We start from the raw sequence: 27,543 nt of genomic DNA, 5'->3' as shown, positions 1-27,543 counted from the left end.
TTGAAGAATTACTTGTCATAAAGTTCATTTAAAACAAGTCTCCTTCCACATGCTGCTGTCCAACCAACTCGAACAGCTCATATCCCCCCTTCCCACAAAAAAGCAAACTGCCATAATCATGATTCCGTCTAGGCAAAAGCTACTCTTCCCCCGCCCTCCCCACACACACACCCCAGCCTGGACAGAAGGTGCTTTTCTTTCTTTGTCCAGAAAGCTCCTACTATTTCTTCAGAACACATTGCAAATGTCATCTCATCAGGGGAGGCCTCCTTGATTGCAGATAGAGCTCATTTTTCTCCCTGGGCTTTGTCCAAACCTCTGTTGTCCTGCCACGTGGTCCCTGCAGCCACTGGACCAGGGAAACCATTGGACATATACCTGTGCCCCAGGACTGGCCCAGGGCTGGCATAAGGCTCCAGCATGCTGCTCTCTCCTGGCAGGGCACCTAACTGACAGATTCCAGGAATTGTCTCAGGAGCTGGGGGCTGTTTTCTTCTATAGCAGAGGCCTCAACTTGGCTTAAAATATGCATTTTCTTTCCCCAGGTCCAAGAAGCTAAGCTTGGGCACGGCTATCTGTTGTCTCCTACACACATACCCAATCCACAACCCCCAGCTTCAGAATTGAGTCAGCAAGGTCTCCACAATTTCCAGAAGATTCACCTGATGTGGTAGGCCAGCCGCTCAATGTCTGGGTAAAAGTCTCGACCCATGTGGGCCAACATGGCATGCGGGAGGTGTGCAGGTGTTCCTGACACCAAAGTCTCTCTCAGGAAACCAGACCACTGGAGTGGGTATTAGAGAGACTGAGGTCCACCCCCTTAATGCCCCAGACTTCCGACCCCTGCGAACCTCCCACCACATTGGTGAAGGACCTTGGTAACAGACTCCGTAGTCAAGGTCATGGTGGAGGCACTGACTCAGGTCCAGGTGTCTGTCAGCGCCAACATACCAACCTTGAGAACTCACAGGCCATATGAGCAAGGAGGAGGGAGCAGGACAGAAGAGGAGCCGGCAGGGATGGCAGTGCAAGTCTGACCCTGTGGAAGGAGAGAGGGAGGGAAGGGTTGGGAAGAAAGGGCTTCAAACTGCAGTAACTTCTAGGTCTCACCCCAGCTAATGGAGAGTCCTCATACAAAAGTTGTCCATTACAGAAACCTTGTGTTAGGTAGGAATGTCAAAAATGGTCTTGGCATGAATGTCACAGAGGATCCAAAGGTGTGGCAGCTGGAGCTGTCAGTCAAATACATTCTTTGCAGCTGGTCCTCCTGGTTCCCTGCAGCTGGATATCTGAGCACAGCTCCTTTGTTACCAAAGTTCTCTTCACAAACTCTGTCCAAACCTGACCCCTAAGCCATGCATGAATGGGGCTAACTGTAAACAGCTCAATTGAAGATAAAACAGAGATTTGATCTTTCAAACTGTCTTTAGTTTAAGTTCAACCAAGTTAACTACCTGCTTAAAAGAAAAAGTCATTCTTCAGAGGAACATAACAGATCTCAGAATCTCCAAAAATAACATTCACAACAGCCAGGACACAATCTCAGCATACAAAGTATTAGGAAAATGTGACCTCAAGGGAAAAGACAAACAACAGAGACTAATCACAAGATGACTCAGATGTTGGACTTAGTGGAGAATGGTGTTTTTTTTCTTTGTTTGCTTGTGTTTAAGGAGAACGCAGCTCACAGTGGCCCATGCGGGGATCGAACCAGCAACCTCGGTGTTATTAGCACCATGCTCTAACCAACTGAGCTAACTGGCCACCTGACAATGGTTTTAAGGAAGCTTTTATAACTGTGCTCAATGAGTTAAAGGACATATAGTTTGTGAAATTTTAAGTGGGTAGATTATAATCTCTAGGGCAACCACTAAAAATAATGTAAAGTAAGTATAGCTAAAAACCAATAGACAGTATTCTATGTAAATAATTAAAAGAAAGCAGGAAAAGAGAAAGAGAGAAATAAAAATAGGGACAAATAGAAATCAAATAATAAAATGGTAGACACAGAACCAACCATATCAATAATTACATCAAATGTTAATGGACTAAAAAACTCCAACAAAAAGGCAGATTATTGGAATAGATTTTAAAAATCAATACCCAACAATATGCTATATATAAGAGACACACTTTAAATAATAATAGGGTGAGCAAATTTTTTCTTTAAATATTTTAGGTTTGTCACGCTACATACAATGTGTTGCACTTTTTAAAACAACCTCTTAAAAATGTGAAACACATTTCTAGCTCAGGGGCCTTACAAAATCAGGCCATGGGCTAGATTTGGCCAGTAGGCTGTAGTTTGCCAGCCCATGATACAAAAAGACTGATAAGATTCGTGAATGGCTAATAAGCACATGACAAGATACACATGAAAAGATGTTCAACATCATTAGTCATTAGGAAACTATAAATTAAAGCTACAATGAAGTACAACTACTCATCTATGAGAATGGCTGAAATGCTTGTATTTTATGTTGGCGAGCACATGAAGTAACTGAAACCTTCACACATTGTGGGTGATGATGTAAAGTGCCTCACCTGCTTTGGAAAAATGTGTTTAGTTTCTTATAAACCTGCCCTCTCTAAACCAGCATTACATTCCTAGGTATTTACCCAAGAGAAATGAAAACATGTTCACAGAAACATTCTCAGCACTTCTATTCAGAGTAACTCCAAACTGAAAACACAAGTATCCAGCAATAAGGAAATGGACAAAGTGATGGATATATTCATATAATGGACTCTTAATCAACAATAAAAAGGAATGAGGTAACTGATACAAGAGCATATGTGAAACTCAAAAGCATTGTGCTGGCTGAGAGAACTCTTACACAAAATCACATATGTTGTATGACTCCATTGAAATTAAGTTCTCGGATGAGCTAAAACCAAGACATCAGAACAATGTTTGCTTTCGGAGGTACAGGGACAGGAGTGGACTGAAAGGGGCATTAGAAGTTTTAGGATTGAGGTAATGTTCTGTATTTTGATAAGGGTTTGGGTCACATAGGTGGATACATTTGTCAAAACTCATTAAATGGCACGCTGGAGCCACCCGGATGTGCCTCTGGTATGGGGATTATTGTAGGCTAACGGCAATTTTAGTTTCAGGCCCAAGAGAAACATTTGCCCCTCTAACTATCTAGAACTTGATGCCCCTAATAAGCCATCATAAACAATTATCATAACCTCTTTTGAGCTAGCTATAGGGCAGGACAAACTTCTATCTACTAAGCATCTTTTATCATCCTGCCGTGACACTTTGAAGCCCCCAGGCACTTTCCCTCATCCCCAGCTCAGAATGTCTTATACACACCCATGTCTCCTTTTTGTATCAGAACCTCTCGTGCATTTGGGGTTCCCATACATGTGTATGTATTGAATTTGGTCCTTTTCTCTTGCTACTCTGTCTCATGCCTACCTGACTGTTAGACCAGCCAGAAGAAGGGCAGAGGAAAGCTGTTTCTCTCGACAGCAGCACTACCCCCAGGACTTCTGTCGCTCCTCCATCTTAAATGGTGCGATGAGGCTGAGATCCTAGTCCTGTCTCTTGGGCCTGGGCCTCTGCAGGGCTGAGTCAGAGGGGGTGGGAGAATAGGAAATTGGCTGCACTTCCTCCTAGACACCCCTCAGGGGTGGGGAGGGAGGAGAGCCTTGAGTCAGAGGAGCTCTGGCTGCCTCAGTGTGACCCCGGGCAATGCACTTGGGTCAGACTGGAGTTGCTGTTCTTAGTGTCAGGGGGAGAAGTGGAGGGGATGCATGGACCACTTTGAAAATTGGGTAGAAGCTATGGGCTTCCCCCAGGCGCATGGCCAGGCACTCACAGTCGTCGTGGGTCCACCCATCTGCTGGCTGAGGAAAGAGCCCCTGGACCAGGGTTCCCAGACCTCATTTCATGGACCAGAAAAGTTTTGAAAAGAAGTCTGAAGGGACATTTGAGTCACCAAGTTTTTGTTGGCATAAACCCAGTCATTAACCAACCAATCAATAAAAAGCACCCCCACCATAGAGCTGCCCTCTATCGTCGTCATTTCATAACAGGACCATTCAACTTCAGAGAAGTAGGGTAAGTAGTGAAATAGACTGGCCCACTTTCACACTCCAGCCCATGAGGCCTCTTGCGGTCTCCCCCGGCTCCTGCTGCAGACGATGCTACAGCAGCAGAGCCACAGCCAGGCCAGCTCATCTCTACAGACTGACTGGCACTCTCTTACCCAGAGGGCAGATGTCACAGGATCCACAGTGCAGCCCAGATATGGCCCCCCCGACGCTGCCAAACTTCCGCACCCCTGCCCTGTGTGCAGGGCATACTGAGGGCATGCCAGTGCAGCCTTGACTCTGCTCCTGTCATTTCAGTTCCAAGAGGCAGCCTGGGAGAAGCAGGGAAGATGCAGGCTTCTCTGAGCCGTGGGCTGGGCCCTGCCACCTCAGGAAGGCGTACTCCCCTTGCCCTCTTGTCCTCTGGAACTACACCTCTCAGCTCTTTCCAGAACCAGCCATGTAGAGGCGTAGCAGGACTCCTGGTCCCTGGAGCACTTCTGAGGCTGGGGGACAGGACAGGCCCTGGAGGGGGCCATCCACACCTCTGACATGGGCTGTGACACCATTCACACAGACCAAGGGTTGGAAAACGTTTTCTATAAAGGACCATGTAAATAAATATCTTAGGCTCTGCAGGCCATAAGATCTGTCCCAACTATTCAACTTTGCCACTGTGGCAGGAAATCAGCTGAAATCATATGTAAATGAGTGGGCCTGTGCACCTAAGTTTATTTGCAAAAGCAGGAGCTTGGCCTGCAAGCCTCAGTGCCACCCCATGACAGGGAGGATTGAAAGTGTCCCCCTAGAGGCGGTCATGCAGCAGCTTGCACCTCTCACTGTGGCTGGTGTCAAAAAGCAGAAAGGCCTGGGGCAGCACTGTCATAAGCCGGCCTGCAACCAAGCTCCTGAAACCCATCCTCTCCTCTCTGGCAGCCCCCAGCTCACATCCAGCTCCGCCTCCAACCACAGCTGAGCACAGGCTCACAGGCCCTGGCTGCCCTCCCCCCGCACGCACACACCAGTGCACGATCAGCGGCGCGCTGTTGCTGCACAAGCTCCTCTGGAAGCCTCAACAGCTCCACTCAGTTCTCCGCAGAACTCAGGCAAGGAAGATCCTCCTGCTTAGCTCCCAAGTCTCCTGGAAGCCTAGCGTGCGGCCCTGAATGTGCGGACAAGTTCTGGCTCCCCTAGGGAACAGCATGTCCCCGACACCTTGGCCTACCTCACCTCACGCACTCAGGTAAAAGCTCTGTGAACAAAGGCTTGCAGTCTCCAAAGTGGGGGATTGGTGGCATTGCCATTAGTCAGGGAAGCCCGTCCAAAGCCAGGAGATGCAGCAGGCTAAGCTCTCCCCAGCAATCCTGCTGGTCCCCAGGTTCTCTCACTCAGCTGGGCTGTGGTTCAGTAAATGTCTCAACAGATAAGGATAGTTGAGCAATGGACTGCTCCAACGGTCATGTTGTCATACACACCCTGAACTTGAGCTTGGCCTCTTTCAGGGCGCTGAGTGCAGGTACAGCCTGGATGTTTCATTCATGCACACTTCAGTTTTCACTGCCATGCTGACACACCCTCCAGTGTCTGGGAGCTGCCCCCCTCGGGGACCCACCCCCTCCCAAGACCAGTGTCCGGGAGCTGCCCCCCACCGCCCCCTCCGCAGAGGGACGGGCTGAGGAAAATGGACAGCTGCAGAGGGTGCGTGGCTTCCTTCCCTGATGTGTGAGCAGAGGAACCTGGAAAGGGGATCAGGACCCCGAGTGAATGTCACAGTCCCCAGCCTCCCTGCAGGAAAACACTTTCATGGCAAAACTCCTTTTTCAAGAAATGCTTTATTGCTACAATTAGACACCCCTGTGTATAGCACAAACAAGCCCCCTGTACAGAGAATTATTCAAGTGGTAATACTGAGAAACAGTGAACATACACAAAAGGATACAAAACTAGACATTTAGATAACTAGAAACTTCCTAAGAAAAACTTCAAATGTGAAGTGCCTGTTAGAAACTACACCACACATGCCAGTGTAAATTTGGTTTTTATTAACAATCAACTTTCAAGAAACACTGCATCTAAATAGGTGAGGAGCTGCACAACTCACTTCCCGCACAAAGAGAGAGGCCTTCATTTTCCTATGTACAGGTCGTTTCTTGGGCTAGAGAGGCAAGTTGCAGATTTAAATCAGATCCAAACGGTATTTGCCAAATCGACAGCATTACGGATCTTCACCCGGCTGCTCCATCTCCTCCAGCCCTGCAGCCAACCACCAGGCGGCAGCCACAGCTCCAGCCTGCTCAGGGATTACCTGAAGCTCTCGAACTGGCCCGACTACCTGGGGCCTGTACATCTGCAGCCAGGCAGTGCACACCTGCAGGTTTGGAAACCAGACCCCTAAGATTGAAAAGTGAATTGAAGCAGGAAAAAAAAAGCGGGGTGAGGGGGGACGAGACGTTAGAGGCCTGGAGTAGGAAGAGACCTTTCAAGGAGTTTTCAGGAAATTCTTAAAATAAACTCGGGCACAAAACCAAATTACTGCTGGAAGCCAAAGTCAGAAACCCTTGAGTCATACTGCAGCTTTTGGGAGAGTAAAGGCCAAATCAGACAGGGTGCCTGGGGACACCCAAGGCCACTCCCATCTCCCCTTAGCCTGGCCCACAAGTACCAGCCCTCCTGGCCCTGAGACCTGCATGCTCATCCCACGTTTCTATACGGTTCAGCCAAATGCCATCTTCCCACTAAAGCCAGGTGCAAAATGAGGGGAGACGGGGGAATAATTAAGCCCTAAAACAACGCAGAGGGCAAGCTGACAGACTGAAGGAACACAGCAGATCTGCCACCCCATCAGACGGCAGTACAGCACAGCCTGGCCAGGGCTACATGCCTCACTGTGGGTCCCCAGTGGGAAGAGGTGACAGCTGGGACTAAGAACTGGGTCAGAGGTGCTCAACTGGAACCTGCGAGAAAAGAGAACAGCAAGGGGGCATCTGTGCGCTGTTCCGAGAGAGGAAAGGAAGGTATGGGACAGACTTCCACTGGCAGAGGGGCTGTAGGAGCATGGCGTGTGGTGATGAGATGGCGTTGGGCTTCCTGAAAACAAGTGACAGGGCTTCATGGGAGAACGTGGCTGGGCATGGGAGCAACACACAGCTATGGTTACAAAGGCACCTTTGCCATAGGGGGTGCCAGCTACGGGGGGCTGGAAGGGGGACCCTGCCCAGGGGCTGTCACTACCGAAGCACACTTACCTCTACAGGAAGCCTCAGTACTTTTCAAGTTCAGCATAAGGGGTTCCATCAGGGGAGACGGAAGAATTCCCACTTAAAAAGCTACCCCTGTCTGCCTGAGCACTCCTGGCTGTCAGAGGGTGGCAGAGACACGCCGCGCCTTGCTGAGGCAGTTCCCAAGGGGCAGAGGCAGGGCTAACACAGCTGAGAGGGGCGAGGTGGATAATTGCACTTTGGGGCACAGTGATCACAGGCATGGGCGCGAGGTGGCCTGGGAGACAGGAGGGCCGTCTGACCAGAGAAAGGGGTGAAGGGCTGGCTGCATCTAGATAGCGTCTGCTTGGCCAGAGAAAGACCACGGCAGAGCAGCTCCTCAGCCCAGACCCCGTGAGCCCAGAGTCAGACTCTGGGTGAGAGAAGAGAGCAGAGCAGTCTGCTACCACACGCCTCCCCGAGAGCTCAGACACCCTCATCCTTCTAACTCAAGCCGCAGGGCTTCCAGTCTGGAAAGCAAAGGGATCACCTTGTGTTTGCTTCGTCCTGGCAACGAGACAGGAGGCAGCTAAGACGCAGAGGACCCCGGGCACCTTACCCCCAGAGGAGGCTCTGCACACACGCACGTCATACCACAGACCCTCCTGGCCTGCTTTCCTGGAGGTGACTCTTTTGCCTGGTGTGATAAAACAGGTTTTTAAAAACAATTTTAAGCAGACTTTTTAAGGGACAAAGGCCATTTGATGGTAGCGATTTTGGTTTTGTTTGTTTCATGCAGAATGGAACAGGAGATAATCCCTGATGACAGAACAGACCGATCACAGGGCCAGGGGCCCCTAAGCGTCCTCTCTGCTCAGTCCAGTTAAGGCGACGAATGGGTGGGGTGGCTGGGGCACTGACCAGTGGACCATGGCAGCTTGCTGCTCACTCCTGGCCCTCGTCCCAGAGTCTGCCTCTCGGCAGTGATCCACAGAACCTCCCAGGAGCGGAAGCTGGCAGAGGTGGCAGGCAGCCAGGAGCAGCACCCTACACCAGGGTGGTGCACGCTTCCTCTGTCAGGGTGAAGCCGGCACAAACTACAGAGGCTTGTCTGTTTTCAAATGGTTTTTAAATATTCATTTTTGTTCTAATTACTCACTTTCCTTTTGTTTAGACCTCTAAACCCTTCCTTTTCAGTGTTGACAAATGAGCGACATTCAGGGCAGGCCTATAAAGACTTGTCATAAAACAGGCTTGAAACCATAGGAAATATGCTCAAATTGCCATCTAGAATCCATTAATTCCCATGAAGTGTTATGGAAAAGCCTCATATCTGTTTGTTTTGCTTTATAGTTACAAGTCCCTTTAATGCACACAGAATGGACGTCATGTTTCTTAGAATACATAAGGCAAAAGGGGTTTTAGGGCTGTCATAACATAAAAGAGAGAATCACGTTCATGAAGAGAAGGTTTGAAAAGAGACATTCTTTTGAATGTCAGTCTCACTGGACACATATTATAAAATAAAGATTTTTTTTGTAAAGTGCTGTTTGCTTAGTGAACCACTGGCCACCAGGCACAGAGCACCGAGGCGGCAGCTCCGCAGCTTCGGCAGACGGCTCTCATCTCCCGGCTCTCCTTAGTGAGGAGGGGAGTCCCCCATCGTGACCAGACTTTCCCAAACACTTCGCTCCACAGCGGGGGCTGCTGCCAACTGGCAGAGGCTGAGCCTCAGGGCCCGGGTGCCACCCTGCTCCTGCTCTGCCCTCAGGTTTCAGTTTGGCATGTGATTCTCTCATTCTGATCCAGACCATGGGCCAGCTCCCCCTATCCTGGTGTCCGGGGGCTCTTCCACCTTCCCTTCCCATAGGCATGCTGGCAGAAGTGGACCCAGCCGTGCACAGCCGATGGGAGAGCCTTCCAGGAGACTCACTGAGGAGGGTTTCGAAAAACAGAAGCAATTAAAATGAGTCACCTGCCCAGTCTGTGCTATTGAAGCACGTGAGAAAAGGGACACAATTGGCAGTAAACAATTTCCTTCAGCTGTCCGTGGATGTCCAGGAACACTATACCCTCCACACAATCAGACGTGAACAATTTCTGCTCCAGTGTCTTCAGGTTCTGTGCAACAAGAGTTTGTGTCGGAATGACAGAGTCCACGTCCATCTTTATTTTCAAAGTTGGGCTCTGTGAGTGCAGGTTTTTCAAAAATATTCTTTTTGCTTGTTTCTGGACAGTTCTGAACATAGATTACTCTGTTATAAGCCTTGAGTCTCTTCCACAATTGCACGTACACTCTGCACTGAACGTACATAAAAAGAAGTCCTCCGGTAAAGCCGATGGCCACCACCACCAATTTAGTCCAAAAGGGCCACTCTAAGATTCCTGAAAGGGGAAATCTGGTTAGCCTATCAGCGGACCTTATTTAAGATCGGAAGCAAATAAAACACAACTTGGGAGCTTCCCGTAACCCACAACTGTTTCCTCACCAAAGCTTGCTTGGTTGAAGGAGGGGTCTCCACTGCCTTTTACAGGAGGCAGTTCATGGAGATTCTCTCCCCATGATTTGATCTCTTCTGACCGGGTGTGATTAATAAAAACTACTCATCCAAATAGGGGCCTGGTGCCTGACAGCTGATGGCCCCTCGACACCCAGACGTCTAAGGTCTGACCTGAGAGGGAACCTGCGGGACCGCCCAATCCTGAGACCCACGGGGGGCGCCAGGACCTCTGTGCGGTGGCCCCTCTGGTTCCGAGCACGTACCTGTTGCCTGGCCTTGCTTGATCTCCTCGGTTGTGCGGTCGATGAGCACGTACAAGGACCACACCACACAGGTGATGGCGATGACATGGAACGTCACAGAGCACATGAGCTTCCTGCGCTCACTGGGCGTCATCTGCAGCTTCTCCCACTGCAAAGGCAGGATGCAGAGTGTGAGGCTCAGGCTCGGGGAATACAGGACATGAAGGGGGTGAGAAAGTTGGTGGGTAAGAATGGCTTCCCTCCCCCGTTCCCAAACTAGATGGATCTCCCCCAATATCCAAAGTCATTCTCTTTAAACCACTTGGCTTCAGCCAGGTACCAGGTACAGGTATGCTGTCGAGAGCCAACTTTCTGTGCAATGAAAAGAAGCTGAGCTCAAAATGAGCTAAGACCCACGACCAGCACCCAATCTGCGTATTCTTGCAAGCAGACATCAAATGGCTTGACAAGGGGCTGTGCGGTTTGTCCTGCTGAAAACGGCACGTTGGCCGCAGACACGGTGGCCCATTTTGCATCTCCCTGCCTTGCTGAGTGGCATGGGCACGGGGAAGAGAAGGTGATGATACCACAACACGTTAGCAGATAAGACGCCACATCGTGACGGTGACGGCAGAGGTCTCCCTCTCTGGTGCTCTCCTACTCTGGCAGCAACGGCGTGAAGCCGATGCTAAGAGTTCCTGGTACAAGCAGTCTCTACCAGCCCCACCTCCTCCAGGAGCTCATTAATTCCTCCCAAGAGCCAGATTTCCTTTGTTCATTTACTGCTTTCTTATTCGGAAGTAAACACATAAAGATAGAGAAAAAGAACAAAGTGTAAACACTGCATATCCTCCACCAGCTCTAGTCACAGCCTTTTCCATGGGTCTAAACAGGATAAGATGAAAACAGAGCCTCGTGGATTGTCTGTATTGGTCCAAGTGCCATAAGACTCACCTGGGAGGCCAGCACAGAGTAGATACCCAATGAATTGAAAGACTTTTATGGGGTGACACAATATTTAAGCCACTTGCGCTGCATTCTCCAACGCCCACACTGCTGTCTACGTGGCAGGTGCATCTTTCCTTGGCTCGCTGCCCATCTCCCCAACGTCCTGCTCTGTCCTAAGACTCGGTCCAAGCCTCTCACATGCCCTGAAATGCTCATCCTCACCTAATAGGTGCGTACTTTTATCCAGAGACAACTTAGCCTCTGTCAACTCCTTTCACGTCACCTCCAAATCCTACTGATCCTTCCAGACTTGCTTCAACATCCAAACAGCCTACGATGCTACCACCATTCTACTCCCCAGTGCTCTCGCCAAGGGTTACTTCCCTCTCTGACGTCTGCTTCGCTCCACAGCCTGGGGCTAGCATTTACCTGGCACTGTCCTGCGCTGCTGTCTGACAACTTGATTCCCCTTGCAATTTACATGTTAAAGGTTTGCGGCAAAAACAAGTTTTTACTGTTCCAGACAAAACCTTATGTTCTGGGCAGACAAAGACACACTGAACAAACAACGTCTACCAAGGACATGAGTGCAAGACCAGGGTCCTCTCAGAGGGAGCCAGCGGCAGGGCCGAGCAGAGGTGTGATTCAGTAACGCCCGCTCCTTTCTCCTCCCTCCTGTCTAGGAAACACTTGCCACAGGAAGATACAAATCAAGTTCCTGTTATGCTGCGCTTTGTGCTGGGGAGGGATGTAATCTAATGCATGGTCCTAATGAGAGGCAAGACACAAAGAGTTAACACATATAAAGTTAAATGCTAACTAAAATGTCACAAAACCGTCTGTGGTCAAGGACCAAAGGACTGACACAGACAAGCAAGCAGTCTTTGTCGGAAGGGAAAAAACAAACAAGCACTAGGAGTGAAGGGCAAGAGCCAGAGCGCGCCTTTCGGCCTGCGAGGAGGGACTTGGCGATCACACCCGAAACAGCGATCCCTCCAGCATGAATGTCCGCAGCAGCCTCCACCCCCGCCCCCCCTTTGGAGACAAGCACACAGGAAGCGAGGCGTCATTCCCGCAGGCCACGGTGCTAACCCTTCCCGCACTCATCCGCACTCATCCCCGCGAGGCTGCAGCCCTCCTGGGGCCTGGACACGTACTTTTCTCAGAGGCTTCAGCTTGGTCTCCATGACGAACTCGTACTTGCAGAGCTCGCAGCAGCGCGTGTCAGAGCTCTTGATCCACTGCTGCAGGCAGGCCTGGTGCACGAAGTGGAGGCTCCCTGTGCAGCGGCAGGGGGTGATCAGAGGGCTGTCCTCGTCCCCTTCACAGTGGCAGATCCTAGGCAGGAGGACGGCAGTTAGTGCGAGGGGGCCACATGACAGGGAAGATGACGCTTCAGTGGAAGGTCAATCCCCCAAAGAAAACTTTCAGAAACAAACATCACAGAATGACTACAAGCACGAAAACATACAAACACAAATGAGGGCAACTACGACAAACTAAAACTTTCTAGCTTACCGCACCCACATGGAAAGTCTGGATGGCATTGGGCATCAGAGAGGAAAAAATGATACAAGAAATGACAAAGCAGTCACTTTTGGTAAGATTTAAGAACTTCACGGAAAGACGAATTTCAGGCAACTTTGTCTTTCAAGCATCTTCCAGAACTTAACATGTTAAAATAATTAGAAAAAAATTTTCTGTGTAAAACAAAACCAGCACTCTACCTTCCAAAATTACCAATGACTTAAAAAGATGATGGAATTTGCTTTTCAGCTGTAATCACTGGCCTCACCTCTACACACCGTAACTACATATCTCTGTCCTCTCTCTGAGAGTAAACAGAGAAATCCCAGTGCCTCCCCCAGACCTAAAATAAAACCACTATAAGGTACTGCAATTTCATTTCTTTGTGCAGGACCCCTCACAGCAATAAGGGAGAAGTTCAAATCATTCATTATATCTAAAGGTGCAGGGTACATGCAACAGGATATAGCTACTAACCTCAGGAAACGTAATACATTTTTGAGAAACAAAGGGTCTTTTCCAGCAGCTGGAGAGCAGGTAGGGACACCCGGCCTGAAAGCAGCACAGCTCTGCCCCTGGCCAGCCTCTCAGCTGTTTTTTTCTGTGACAGGGGTTTCGTGTCCAATTGTCAGAAATGATAACCACTGGCCCCGAGGGGGAGAGACTGGGGGAAGTCCCGCGAGTGGTGACAAAATGTGAATTCTGAAAGATTTTGGGGTCCACACAAGGACGCTGCCCACGGGAGGAGAAACAGGTAGCAAGTGGAGCTAGGAGCTGGGTAGAAAGGCTGTCTGCAGGTTAAAAAGGAGGAGGGAGAACAGCCTCTCCCCGCACACCTTGCGTGGAGGGGAAACGAGGGGTCTGCACGAGGCAGCGAGGGGCGGCCAGTGCTGACAGGCTAGACCCACAGCCAGAAAACTTTCTTTCTTCCAATTTCTTTGTGCAAAGTCGACTTATTTTTAGTTGCTAAAGAGTCAGCTTGACCTTTACTATGTGTAGCTTCTTCCTCTTTTATCATCTGTGAAACTATCTTGGGACCCATGTCACAGAAACTGGTTTTTCAAACCATATCAACAATCTACTCTTCTGGAGAAAACTCTTAAACCACAGTTGTCTACAACTGCCTCGTCACTCATTTTCCTGAGACCTCACATATCAGAGCTGAGGCTACACAGGTGTGGAGCAGAGGCGCCAGAATGCTGGTTCTCGGCTGACCAACCTGCAGGTGTCCCCTGATGTGGACACAGGGGAGATGGGAGGGCGTTTTTCAGAGAGAGGAGAAGGACAATCCAGGTCACTGTCCTTCTCCACTGAGCAGAGGGGCGCCCGCAGGACCTTGCTCTTGGACTGTGCAGAAGTGCTGTCCTCAAAGACGTCATCGTCTCCCATTTCATCAGAGCAGAAGCCCGTGCTCCCGGCCAGCCCTCCGGAGGACCGGGCGGCGTGCAGGTATGCGGCACAGCCCTCCCGCTCGTGGGGCCTGTGCAGGCTGCTGGCGCCTGAGCCGAGCGAGAGCGAGAGCAGATACCGGAGCAGCCGGCGGCTTCTGGGCACGGACACGCTGCCCGCCTTCTCCTCCCACAGAGGCATGGGTACACCCCCCTTGCCACCTCCCACCTCTGAGGCAGCTGGATGATTGGCAGACAGGGATGAAACACAAGACTGTTTGGAATGGCCCAGAGGTTTGCTATTCAGTGTTCTGTTTTCTTTATGATGGAACCTGTTCGTTCTGAGACACGGATCTTGAAAGAGCACCAATTTCCCTTCAGAGCAAGTTCTTTCCACATAGTCAAAACTTTCCAAAGTATCCTGGGCCTTCTCACCCATATCGTTTAGGGATTTTGAGAACTTTAGTGTTCTTCTGGATTTGGTATTCTTAGCAGGCTTCAAGGCCTGGGCCCGTTCTGAACCACAGGAATTTCTGTCTGATGCCTGTAACGTGTCCTTACAGATAACTGTCACAGTGGGCCCTTGTGTCAGGGGACTCTGGCATTGAGCAGCTTTCAAGACAACAGCAGACTGCACCGAACTGTGGTGACAACACTCAGAAAACACTGCACTGGAACTGCATGCAGAGAACAGTGGGATAAAAGCACAGAAAGTAAAAACAATTTAAAAGAGAACAGACATCCACGTGAAGAAATGAGACTCATGGTAACTTGGTGAGCAAATAGCACATAAAACTGGGCCAGCTGTTTGGAGCAAAGGCGTTCTGACCAAACTCATGGGAAATCAAGGACCCACACACACTAGTGCTTACTTCTGGGATGCACAGGAAGCGACTGTTACCTGCAGATGTCCTGACTGGAAGGCGTGACAGAAGTGCGGGAGAAGGCAGACACTGGAGCGGACGCCAGCGGAGGACCCCCAGCCTGCAACGACACACCTCAGTCAGTGTTCAGGAAAGAGCCCAGGTGATGGAGAACACACTCTCCTTCCGAACGGCAATGGGGAGAAAATCGGAGAACGCCTGCTACTTCCTAATGCTCAGGGAGTAAGTACTAGGTCCCCACAAGCTGAGACAAAACAAATCAAAGAGCACTCTTGTAAGTGGGTAGACGTGTACCAGGAAATACCTGAGGCTGGAACAGCAGCACAGGTGTCCTGCAGACTCGGTGCTCATTTATTTCCTAAGCATCTACATTTAGCTTTTTCATACACAAGAAACCATGTACCGCAAGGTGTACGACAAAAGCACAAGAAATGTGTGGCACATGCCGGCTATGTTCCTGGGGTAACCCCATCAAGGCTGGCAGGACGTCTGCACCTGTCCCCTCAAAGCCTCATGGTTGGGCCCCCAAACCTTGCTATCCTGCCAGCGCTCTTTCTACAAAAGGGAGACTACCTGACGACGGGGCCACTGATCCAGAGTTCAACACGGGGCCCAGGAGGAGTCTGAGCCCAGAAGGCTCCCAGAGTTCTAATCAAAACCAATGACCGATAAAATTTACATTGGAAAGAAACTGTAGCAAGAGGTCAAGAGAGAGAGCATGGGCTCTGAAAGGTCGTGACTAAGCCAAAATTAGAGAAAAAAATCTAGGAGGGTGAGGAAGTACCACCTGGGAAGAGAAGGGAAGGAGAGAAATAGCAAGAGAAGTGTGGCCAGGCCAAGAATACAAACGCACACCAGAGGGCCCTGCAGCCCCATCTAGCCTGTGGGGCCCCTGCGAGGCCTTAGGGAGCGGGGCGCTCGCTGCGTTTCCAGGCCTCACAGAACCACGGGTACTCACATACATGCATCCTTTCCTCCTTAGGGCAATGAGCCTGAGTGAGCATCTGCTCCACGCAACCTAAATAACCACACGAAAACAGCAGTTGTCCCTGGGTGGGGTGGCGGGGGAGGATTAATTCCAGGACCCCATGGATACCAAACTCCAGGAATACTCAAGTCGCTTACATACAATGGCACAGTATTTGCACACAGGCTACAGCAGGGTGTGAACACACAGCACTGCATTTGCATGGATTCAGCATAGTGCTCGGCAAGTGGCAAATTCAACGTTTGCATTTTGGAACTTTGTGGGCTGTTCTTCCCCCCAAATACTTTCAATCCAGAGTCAACCAAATCCACAGGTGCGAAGCCCTGGATATGGAGGGCCAACGGCCGTGAGTCTGTTATCAACAGCATGCCCACATCACCACCCCACCTTCCCCAGGACCACTCAGTGGCCCTCAGCCCTCTCCTTGGTTCCTTGGGGAGCCCCACTCTGGTCCACAATTTCCCAGCTGAGACCTGGCACCCCTAAGGACGTAGTCTCACTCTGGCACTCCAGCTACGGGACCCCAGACATGGGTGGGGCCACCAAGACAGGCAACACCCCTTTCCAGAAGCTCTCCCCACCTCCCCACCTCCCCATTTCCCCTCCCCGGCAAATGCACCAGCCTGGAGAGGACAGGTCCACTGGAGCACCATTCCTGCTCCTCAGCACAGGGAGCAAGCGTTTTAAACCCAACTGTTCCTATGGAAACCTAAGCCAAGAAGTCCCATGCTATCACACAGCCGGTGCTAAAGATCACGCAGCACTCCTTGACCAGCACCCCTGCCGAGTCTCCAAGGACCTACGTTTCCTCTCTCACAGATTCTGCACGGAAACACTGGGTATGTTTTCTCTGAAAGAATTACTAGTCAAAGTTGTTAGGATTCTAATGTTTAATTTATTTGGACATATAAAAATGACACCCTCAAAATAACCTGCCACTACCTTGTGACGAGTCTTCGTAAAACAAAATGAGGGCATCTCAGGACCCTTGGAGACACCATGCTGTTACATTCCCATCCGTCTGCTTTCTCTGCACCCTCTCCCCAGGCAGCCATCCCAGGCCCCACCCGGGGCTCCTCTGCCCAGCCAGCCTGGCCAGACAGCAGGCCCAGGCCCCACCATCTAGACTGGGCTGAGCACACGAGCCTGCGCTGTTGGTCACTGCGGAAGGAAGCGGTACACGAAGGGGTACCCACACTCCTCAGCTGCCTGTTGATACTCAGTCCTAACCTCTTTCTGAGACAGGAAGCCTTCTTGAACTTCCTGCTGAGTTCTTTTACTTGTAAGGCTGACAGCTCTGTTAGGCAAGGCTAGAAATGCATCATAAAGGCCACCAGCTGCGCACACTATTTTGGGGAGAAGTGTCATCACCATGCCTCCCCAGCAGACCCTGGAGGAGAGGAGGACAGGAATATCTAGGGGACACCCTTGTCCCCTCACTGCCAGGAGGTCTGCTTTCCTTCCTCAATGTTGCTGGGTCAAGTTTAGTAGCTCAGACTGAGGTGTGGAGGGAAGCCCCCTTCCCTTAGGAGGGATGGAAGATGCACTGCTCACCCAGAAGGCAAAGGGAATTACCCGATTATTACACCTCCCTCCCTGTTATCTCTGTAAAAACATTGTCTCCTGAAACCACGTGTACTTTCCTGTATCCTGAAGGGATGGGAAACCCTGTGGGAGGAAAGTGTGGTCTTATCTGCAGAATGAGGCTCCCCCAGGGTCAGTGTCCTAGGAGGAGGCAAGTGTCAGATGGGAAATTGAAATCAAGAGAAAATGGCGTCTCGTTCCTGTTCTGATCTTCAAGTACTCCATGTCCAAAAGCAAAGTCTGGGGAACAGTCCCATGCCTGTGATTGGGGGCTGCTCGGAGCTCAGGAGGGAAGAGCCTCTGGGCAGAACAAAGCCTGGATCGAGGAAGGAGTCAGGCTGCCCACACATGCGACAGGGCCTGAGACCACTTCTCCACGAATTTCCCGTCAGGTGTCTCCTGGGGAACTCAGACACAGCTGTGCGTGTACTTGAGACAGAGCATCGAGCCTGGGAGACATGGCAGCTGTCCCAAGCCCCTCCTCTCTGTTCATCAGGAAACAGGAATAGTCTCAGCATCCTCTATCCACGTTCCTGCCCTCATTTCATCCTCTCCACTCCCACAAACGACCTCACGAGACTCTCCCAGCAGGTTATGTCCAGGCTTCAATAAGCCCCGCAATAACAGACAAAAAGCCTCTCTTCTTACTAGATCATGAGGTTTCAGGGAAATTTCAAAATCCCCTTACTGTCATTTTACATAAATACAAACCAACGAATGCTTTGTCCTGGCTGACTCCTTCTTGAAAATGAGAAAACGAGCAAGACCTGTGGGGCCATCGCAGCTCCCAGAGGAGGCTCCTTCTGTCACCAGCTGGAAGAGCACGTGTTGCGTTCAGGATCGTCCACATGTGGAATGCTGACCGAAGCACAGCTCAGGAACTTTAAAGAGCTTAACTTGTTGCTGGTGTCAAGGTCAGTAAAACCTATCGACCTACCAATGAGGATTTAAAGCACTAGCCTGATCACCAACAGCAACAAAACGAAGCCTACAGCTCCAAGTACAGTTCCGCGGTCGAATGTCAAGGGGAGTCAAGGTGCCAGCAGTGTCCTGGCAGGCGCAGAGCCCCGGCAGCTGTCCACTGTCCCAGCACCCACAGGTCTCCTGCTCTCCGACAGCGGTGGGCAGGGCGCCGAGGGGGGTTGTGGGGCCATGCTGGTGATGGGAAAGGCAGACCCTGCCACGCAGCACTCCAGCGAACTCTCCCTCCGTAGGTCCGACCTCAGCACCGCTACTGATAAAAGGTGTAAATGTCCCTAATCAGAAAGTGCCAACGTGTCCAGAAAACTTAAGGCTCTGTGTTCCTCAGTACTTTGTTGGTTCTCAAACAAGACACTTTCCAGTCATGACAAGGAATCTAAAGTGATCTCAGTACAAAAAAATGTTTGCAAAAATCCCCTCTATGTACGAAGTTGTAATCAGTGATGCCAAAACAAACCTCCGGATTCTGTCTAGGCCCAAATCCCCGTTGATTTTATTTCTTAGGAATGGCAAATACTGCCAGACATGTTGTTTTGCTGTACTCAAGGCACTCAGGGGTTTTCTTGCCTATCAGAGTTTCTGCTTCAAATGGTTTTTATCAAGGCTGCCAAAAACATATACAGAAAACTTCCTGCATATCCTTGGTAGAAGCTGGCATTCCTCCGTCTCTGTTTTCCTTCGTCGAGAACTTACTGCCACAGGATGAGTTATCGTAACAGACTCATGGAATCTGCTTCTCAGCGGCGCGGGACACCAGTCTTACCTTCCTGTTTCCTTCTTCCAAGGGGTTACCTCCCGACCTCCCTCTACCACCTCCCCCTTCTAGGTTGCAACCCCCACTGGGCCTTCTTTTCTTTTACCAGCAAAGCTATTTTCACACATTTGGAGTCTCAGGCCCCTAAAAAAAGTGAATCAGCCCGTCTGATTTACATCAACAGGTGATGGGCTACAACAAATGGTCTGGTTGGTCTGCCTGCTTTAAGCCAGCAGGAATTTGGAGGAGGACGGGATCACAAGGGTAAAAGACAAGTAGGGCTCATGTTTATAACCGGTGGCCGAACATCAAACCAGTGACTCAGAAAAAAATGGGAAAGGAAGTACAGAGGATCTTAAAACATGAAAAGATGCTGAACCTCTCTCACAGTGAGAAAAATAAAACTATAATGAAATACACCATCATTAACAACAAGATTTTGTTTTGTTTTTAAATCAAATAATACCTGTGTTGGCAAAAGTGTGGGAAAACAGGCATGCTTATACATTGCTGGTGGGAAAGCAAACTGGTAAACCACCATAAGATGGCAGTTTAGCAATTTCTCTCAGAATTACAAATGCACGTACACATATCCAGCAACTCTTCTTGTAGGAATTCATCCTCACACACATGCACAAATGTTTGCACAGCATCGTTTACTGCAGCAAAGCTGTAAAAGCCTCAATGCCATGGGCTTGGGAGCTGAGTCAATACGGGTATGGGGTATGCCAACAGAAAGGAGTGCCAGGCAGTCTTTACAGGAAGGGGAAGCGTGTGCCTGGTAATGGTGCGTGGAGGGACAGGCCAAGGGAAAGCCACGTCCTGTGCACCGGTACACGCAGACCATCTGCAAGGGAAGGCTGCATGCTTCCAAGGCTCCTGTGAAGCAACGAAGGACAGCAGGGGGCCTGGGTGGGAGCCCTTCCCCGCCTCAACACCACTTCTACCATGAACAGGTATTTCCTCAACACAAACTCATTTTTAAAATAACATTTGATTGAAAGTTGAAGAAGTAAAATAAAACTACAGAAGTACAAGCAACTGTAATGATTTTCCAACTCTGGGAAAGCCAGTAAAGAAATCGGTTTAGTAGGTCCTAAGCAACATCTAAAAAAGTGAAACACACAGAGGATGTCAGAGCACATCTGACATCATAAGGATTAAGTCTTTGGGGAGAATGTTTTCTTTCAGTTTTATGTGGGATAAAACAGAGTTTCAATGTAAAAACGACAACTTGTGAAGGATGATGGTCAAAATAATTTAAAAGTCATTACACTACTGTGTTTATACAAAGAAAATACAAAATACTGAAATAGGTAAAAGAAGATGGCTAAGTGAAGAGAACATGTTACACTGTCAGCACAGAGCTTCCAAAGTGAAGGGCTGACAGCTCCCAGACGGGTCTTTTCTCTACATGGACAGCATCTGTCACCTACTGCTGTGTGACAAATTACCCCAAACTTAGTGGCACAAAACTACACAAGTTGATCATCTGACGCACAGTGGGATGGGATCCTCTGCTCAGGTCTCTCCCTTTCCAGAGGCCCTGGGGCAAATACATGCCGTGTTCATTTGGGTGGTTGGCAGAATGCAATTCTTCGCCGCTGCACCGCTGAGGAGCCCGTCCCCTTGCTGGCTGCCAGCCCGGGGCCACCCGTGAGCCCCATCAATCCCTCCCCGTCTTCAAGCTCACTCCTGCTTCCCATCCCTGACACCTGCTGGGCACCAGCCAGAGAAAGCCTTCCACTTTTCAGAGCTCATGTGATTCCATCCGATCACTCCAAGACGATCAGGTTCTGGGCACTGAGTGGGACATCTCTGGGGGCCACTTGAGAATTTTGCTTCCCAGGCCACCTCACGTTTGCCTCCTGCCCCTCCACTCCCAAACCAAGGGACAGGAATCTGCCCCTCACTGCTCGCTCGGCATCCCTGGCCTCCCATCACAAAGCCAAGAAAGCCACACTCGATGCTCAGACACTGCGATGGACAGACTGAGACGGCGTTTCAGGAAGTTCTCTGCTTAGCACAGAAGTTACTCTGTGAACAAAGATGCTTCGTTATGAGAGGCTCTGATTTCTGTACCTAAACCAGTTGTATTCAACTTTGAAAATGAGCCACAATAAAGGAGAGACCAGCTCTGTGTCTGCTCTGATAAATACACGTTGAGTCTTGACAAAGGGCTGTACCAAGAACGGCTTAAACAGCAGCAACTAATTAAAATTGGCCATTGAAAAGTAAACATAGAACACACACAGAACAGGATTTATGGAAGAGTGTACTGAATTCTAAAATGAGTCCCCTTATAAATGCCCCTCGCATTGCCTAACAAGTTGTGCTAACAGTAACCGTTTTCTCTGGTGCCTTTTGGAGTCAGAATTCTGTCAACAGTAACACAGGCCCAGGCCCAGGGGGCACAGCATTAGCACCTAGAGGCAAGGTAACAGCTGAGAGGATGGCTCAGGGCTCACCTTCCAAAGCAGGCCTTTCAGCTACTTCGGGGATCTCACAAATGACTAACAATTACAACCAATTACATTGAAGGCAATAATTTCTGAGCAGAGATGGCTTCACACTCCCAGAAACTACAAGTGTAACCACATAAAGATCCAAAATCACAGAAATAACATGGTGAAAGGGCTGTGTATATGAGCTATTTAACAGCCAAAAGGATTTACTAATACAGACTTCCCTTAAATATCTAACTTTTCAAATACAATCAAAACATATTTTATTTCCAAGAATTCTCCCTTGAGACATCCCGGAGTGGCGGCAGCAGCACTGGGTTGTGGCTCCATTGTCCTGCTCCTGGGTTCTGGGGCTGCTCTGCCGAGCACACCATCTGTCAAGGGTTCACCCCTCGGAGCAGGAGATTAACCACTGACAAGTCAGGTCAGTACTCCACAGGGCTGCTGCAAGGCTCAAAGACGGCCAGGAACGCCACCCCTCCTTGCAGGAAGCCTCCTTGCAGAGGCTTCCCTGTGGGCCACCACTGCTTGGCGATGTGCAGACTCCACCTGCAGGCATCTCTGCTAGGAAATGTCCTCGTCCCGACAAGTTACACAGTCCACTCACTAGGATGAAGAGACTCTGCCCAGGCTGCCCATCTGGCAGGTGGACCTAGAGCCTGGGACAATATGACCGACAGGACACAGGGGACAAGACAGATGACCCCACACTTACCGTTAAGGCTCCTCCTCTAAAGCCAAAGGAGCTAGGTGACAAGAGAAATCAGTAACCTTTTCATGCACACACCCTTCCCCCGACAACCTAAAGAAACATTCAGAGACCTGCTTCCCACCCAGGCACTGCCCCCAGCACCCCAGCTCAACCACACAGTGTTGGCACCCAGCACTCCACAGCCTCTGGCTCCTGCTGGGGAGCCCCACACCCCACCTGGCATGACTGGCCCTCCCTCAGGTTTCTCCTCAGAAGGGCTTTTTACCCATACTAGCCACTGCCCTTGCACCCTGCTCATTTCTCTCATAGCACTTAACCAAGGTTGATAAAGAGATGTTTCTGGAACAACATGTTAGCTTAGATACGACTGCTGTTCAGCCTAGCACAGTCAGTGCCTGGCACACAACATGTGTTTAATGAACACTTGTTGAATGAATAAAACAAGTACACTCTGGAGTGACTGTCTTTCTATTGATATGTCTAAAACACAGGTTCCCAAACTTGTTAGTCTCGAGACCCCTTTACACTCTAAAAATTATTGAGGCCCCAAAGAGCTTGTGTTTATATGTGTTACACTGATCAATCTTTACTATATTAGAAAATTTTAAAACAAAAGGCCACCAATGTCAGACAGAAGAAGGCATCTTGGACACACCCAGGAAACTCCACTGTACACCTGTGAGAGAATGAGAGTGAAAAGCCAAATAATGTCTTATTATGAAACTGGTTTTAACCTTGTCACGGCCCCCCGCCCCCACCTTGGAGAATCAGAATGAAATTTTGAAAATTGTTGGTCTAAAGTTTTAGCCAAAAACGAAACTATGACAAGTCAGAAGAAGAAAAAATATGAACATACGGTCAAACTTTATAAAAGGCGAGCCAAATAGCAAAATATTGCCCATGGTACGCCATCAGGACCAAAGTGAGGCTACACTGTGTTGGTGACAAGTATGAAGCAGGCTGTCACTACCAGATGCCATTCACCTCCTCCAATTAATTCCCCTTGTTTTTGCTGCAAGAAAGTAAGTACCTTGTCTTTGGCATACTTGTTTTCTTCAGTATAACTTAAGAAAGGCATATTCTGCCTTACACTTAACCCGTAAGTCTGCGTAACTATGTCTGTCACTGGGCAACTTTGCATTGAGAAACGGAGGTGCAAGGCCTCCCTGGTCGTGACCACAACACTGAGCTGTTGGCCAGCTAGCCTTCCTCCTCAGGCTGTCCTGAGGTCTGACATGGCATTCTGCTGTCTCTCATTCCGGCTGAACAGCAACAGTAACAGAAAAATAGTCACGAGGTCAAGGAGAGTCAATGCTCAAATTCACTGAGATTTGCTTGCCAAACAATAGTGTAACTGAGGATCCTTATGACTTAAATTTAGTTTTAAATCCTAGCTCTAGACATCATACCCCTCTCTATACATACATCCTTCAGAGACCTCGCCTCTCCTGGGGATAATCAGCAACCCCCGGGTCAGCAGAAGACAGAAGCCCAGACCTCACCAATGGTCACATGATCCGAACCTCTGGCAGGCTGAAGACCTCTTGACCTAAGTTAAGTTTCAGTCCCTGGGCCCTAAGGTGGAACGACCCCCCGGCTACTTCACCATGAGACCAGATAGAGGAACTCTGGAAAAGACCTCAGAACTGTCCCCAAGACCCGAAGAAATGATTCACTGTCCTCACTGTACCTCTAACCAGTCAGCTCCCAGCATGACCCCGAGCCCCTAACCTGCATCCTGTGACTTTGCCCGCTAGGATCTGTAACCTATACGCTAGTGGAGAGGCAGGTCTTTGAGCGCTAACTCACCTGTGTCTCAGGCTTGGCACCATTTCCTTAAGTAACCTCTACTTTCTTTGCTGCAAACCCCTGTGTCTCACTCTGCCTTGACGCGTGCAAACGGACCCCTGAGCTCAGCAACAACAGAACAGCAACAATTTTAAGTGCTCATTAAACATGTCTTGTCTGACTTCTACCAGGAATGTCTGCTTAACCAGATGTACCTAATGCTCATGGTATCTGAATAAAATGATGCAAAGCTCTATGATACTCTACAGATACCAGCCTTTAGCAACTGCTAGAGCCTAGTGAGGTGCTGTCTGCAGGGAGGAGGGTACTGGAGCTCCAGGCTTCACGATGGGTGCCTAGCTCTGTCTCCTTGTCTTCACTGCTGTCTCCTTGGGGTAAGTGCTGCCAATCACGAACTTGCTCGAGAAATTGTGTCACCTGGACCAAGTCCAATCCCCAGGGCTGAAGGAAAAAGGTTCCCTCAGCATAAAGTAATGCCATGTCTGTGTGCTGCCACTTCCAGCATATAAGCCTTCCCAAGAGACTCAGCAGAGGCTCAAGAAAGCCCAGCCCTCCGATGAGCCCGGACTGGGCAATTCCTAGTATCTAAAAAACCTCCAGGGGGACAGTGAGTTCAAGCCTCTTCAGGAAATTCCAATCTGCCTCTAAAGGCTTTGGGGACGAAGTACGGCAGTCATCACAGGAATGGCCCCAGCCAACACGGTCCCATCACTCCCAGTGACTAAGGCTGCAAATACCTGCCTTTCAGCTCTACCGGAAGGACTGGATTTCCCAAGCAAGGGATAAACCACTTTTCTACCAGTTTAACCCATTCTGGTCGGCTCCTTTCCACGTTTTATGTCCTGCTTTAAGTATTCCCTCCTCAGCCAACACCTTCCCCAAGCAGCCGTTCAAACTTTGATTTCTTGTAGCTCTTTACTTTGGCCCTTCACCTTTTTTTTAACTTCATAATGGTCTCCATCTGCAGGTATTTGACAGAGGTCTGCTTACTCTTCTCTGTTTGGCCCAGCAATCAAAGCACAATGTCTGGCACACAGTTAGTTAAGTGAGGGACAAAATCTGAACCCATGCAATCCTCATACACGCTACACTGAGCATCCGTGGCTACGTTACAGCTGAGGGAACCTCACGCCAAGCGATGAGACAGCCTAGAGGTGGGGGCAGCGGTGGTGAAACATCCCTAGACAGAGTCACACCCCCTCAGACTGATGTGGGGGGCCTTCCAGGAGCAGCCCCCACGATAACCTGAGCCCACGCCGTGGCTGTGCTCAGCATCTCACGGCCATGCCCCAGGCCACCCAGGTGGTGATGGCCACCCGAAAGCTACAAGCTGTACATCACACACCTTACAGCAGAGACCTCACCTCCACCACTCCCTTCAATACCGCACAGCCTCCCAAATCCCCATGTCGGTCAGAGCATTAGTTCACAAAGGGCAGAATTAGGACCAGTAGTACGTGAAAAGAAGTATCTTTAGGTGCATGAAAACAAGAGTTTAGGTGAAACATGGGGGTGCCCCGCCTGCAGGAAGTGCAGAGCCACCGAATCACTGTGGTACCTGCTGAGCGCACATGTGGGGCTGCCCCACTCAGAGAGGGTATGGCGGTGAGCACATTCAGGGAGGCCCCCAACCGGAGAAAGTGAGAGCCAATAGGTGGCTGCAATGATGCACTTAAAGCTGCCATGCCCAGACCCAACTCTGGCAACAGACAAAGCTACAGGGCAAGTGTGTACCGGGCAGACCTGCTCACACTGGGCAGCCCCGCCAGGAACCCATTCCTTCTGGCCAGGAGGCATACCAGGCACCGCATGCACTCACCCCAACTACCACCGGCCTGCCCAAAGCATCCAGCACACAGTCTACACAGAGACCACTATTTCAAGACCGGGAGAGACAGCTATTCCATCCAACTCATAGGAACAAACACAAAGTCAAACAAAATGGGAGGGATAAAAATATACCCCAAATGAAGGATCAAGAAAAATACCCAGAGAAAAACTCTACAGAAAGGAGATAAATAATTTGCCGGATAAAGATTTCAAAGAAAGAGTCACAAGGATGCTCAACACACTTAGGAGTAGAACAGAGGGATTCACACAGCACGTCAACAAGGAGTTAGAGAATGTAACAAAGACCCAATCAGAAATGAAGAATACAATTACTGAAATTAAGAATAGATTAGAAGGCACTGACAGCACATTAGTTAATACAGAAAAACATTAGTGACATAGAAGACAGAATAGTGGAAATCACAATCAGAAGAGCAAAATAAAAAAAGAAGTTTAAAAAAAGAGAAAGAAATAAAAAGGAATCCAAATTGGGAATGAAGAAGTGAAATTGTCACTTTTTGCAGATGACATGATGCTTTATACAGAAACCCCTAAAGACTCCATCAAAAAAACTACTAGAAACAATGAATAAATACTGTAAAGTTGAAGGATACAAAACCAATGTATAAAAATCCATTGCTTTCCTATACACTAACAATGAAATTTCAGAAAAAGAAATGAAAAAAGAATTCCTTTTGTAAGTGCAACAAAAAGAATTGAATATCTAGGAATACTCAGCAAAGAATATGAACTATACCCTGAACTATACACTGAATGTGAACTATACACTGACAACTATAAGACATTATTAAAAGAAATTAAAGACACAAAAAAATGGCAAGACATTCCATGTTCATGGATTGGAAGAATCAACATAGTTAAAAATGGCCACATTACCAAAAGCAACATACAGATTTAATGCAATCCCCATCAAAATCCCAATGGCATTTTTCAAAGACATAGGATTAAAAAAATCATCAGATGGAACCACAAAAGATCCCAAATAGCTAAAGCAATCCTAAGAAAAAAGAACAATGCTGGAGGTATCACACTCCCTGAATTCAATTCATACTATTAGGTTGGTTCAAAATTAATCACAGTTTAAAAGGTTAAAAACAACTGCAAAAACCGCAATTACTTTCGCACCAACCTAATAAAAAGGGACAATAATCAAAACAGCATGGTATTGACAAAACAACAGACACACAGATCAATGAAATAGAATTGAGAACCCAGAAATAAACCCACATAAATACGGACAGATAATTTTTGACAAAGGAGACAAAAACATACAATGAAGTAAAGAAAGCCTCTTCAATGAATCATGCTGGGGAAATTAAAAAGCCACATGCAAAGGAATGAAGCTAGACTGCTGTCACCATGTACCAAAATTAATTCAAAATGGATCAAAGACCTAAACATAAGACCCAAAACAAAAAAATGTATATAAGAAAGCATAGGTACTAAATGTATGGACCCCTTTGGTTCAGAGACGATTTTATAAATTTGACCTAAAAAGAAAGAGAAGTAAATAAATAAATAAATAGGATTATATCAAATTAAAAAGCTTCTGCACAGCAATCCATGGTGCCTAAGACATGGAAACCAAAGTGTCCTTCAATACATGAATGAATAAAGAAGATGTGTTACATATATACAGTGGACTAATACTTGCCCATGAGAAAAGAT

At 48.9% G+C, this 27,543-nt stretch overlaps 1 protein-coding gene across 9 annotated transcripts in view; it reads right to left on the bottom strand.

Annotated features, from left to right (window-relative positions):
* Positions 1–5,857: 5,857 nt before the first annotated feature.
* Positions 5,858–27,543, bottom strand: part of MARCHF8 (membrane associated ring-CH-type finger 8) — a 121,659-nt gene continuing 99,973 nt past the window's right edge. For 8 of the 9 annotated variants that reach the window (XM_033130163.1, XM_033130158.1, XM_033130161.1 and 5 more), the window contains exons 4-8: positions 14,749–14,831; positions 13,679–14,524; positions 12,090–12,270; positions 10,006–10,153; positions 5,858–9,626 (exon numbers count right to left, since the gene is read on the bottom strand). In XM_033130163.1, the coding sequence (XP_032986054.1) occupies positions 9,325–9,626; positions 10,006–10,153; positions 12,090–12,270; positions 13,679–14,524; positions 14,749–14,831 (1,560 nt within the window). In that variant the 3' untranslated portion in view covers positions 5,858–9,324. The remainder of the gene's footprint in view (positions 9,627–10,005; positions 10,154–12,089; positions 12,271–13,678; positions 14,525–14,748; positions 14,832–27,543) is intronic. The other variant, XM_033130167.1, reaches the window with a different exon arrangement.

This window comes from Rhinolophus ferrumequinum, chromosome 16 (assembly GCF_004115265.2).
Source record: "Rhinolophus ferrumequinum isolate MPI-CBG mRhiFer1 chromosome 16, mRhiFer1_v1.p, whole genome shotgun sequence".
Lineage (NCBI taxonomy): Eukaryota > Metazoa > Chordata > Mammalia > Chiroptera > Rhinolophidae > Rhinolophus > Rhinolophus ferrumequinum.
This window is presented reverse-complemented; position numbering and strand designations above follow the sequence as displayed.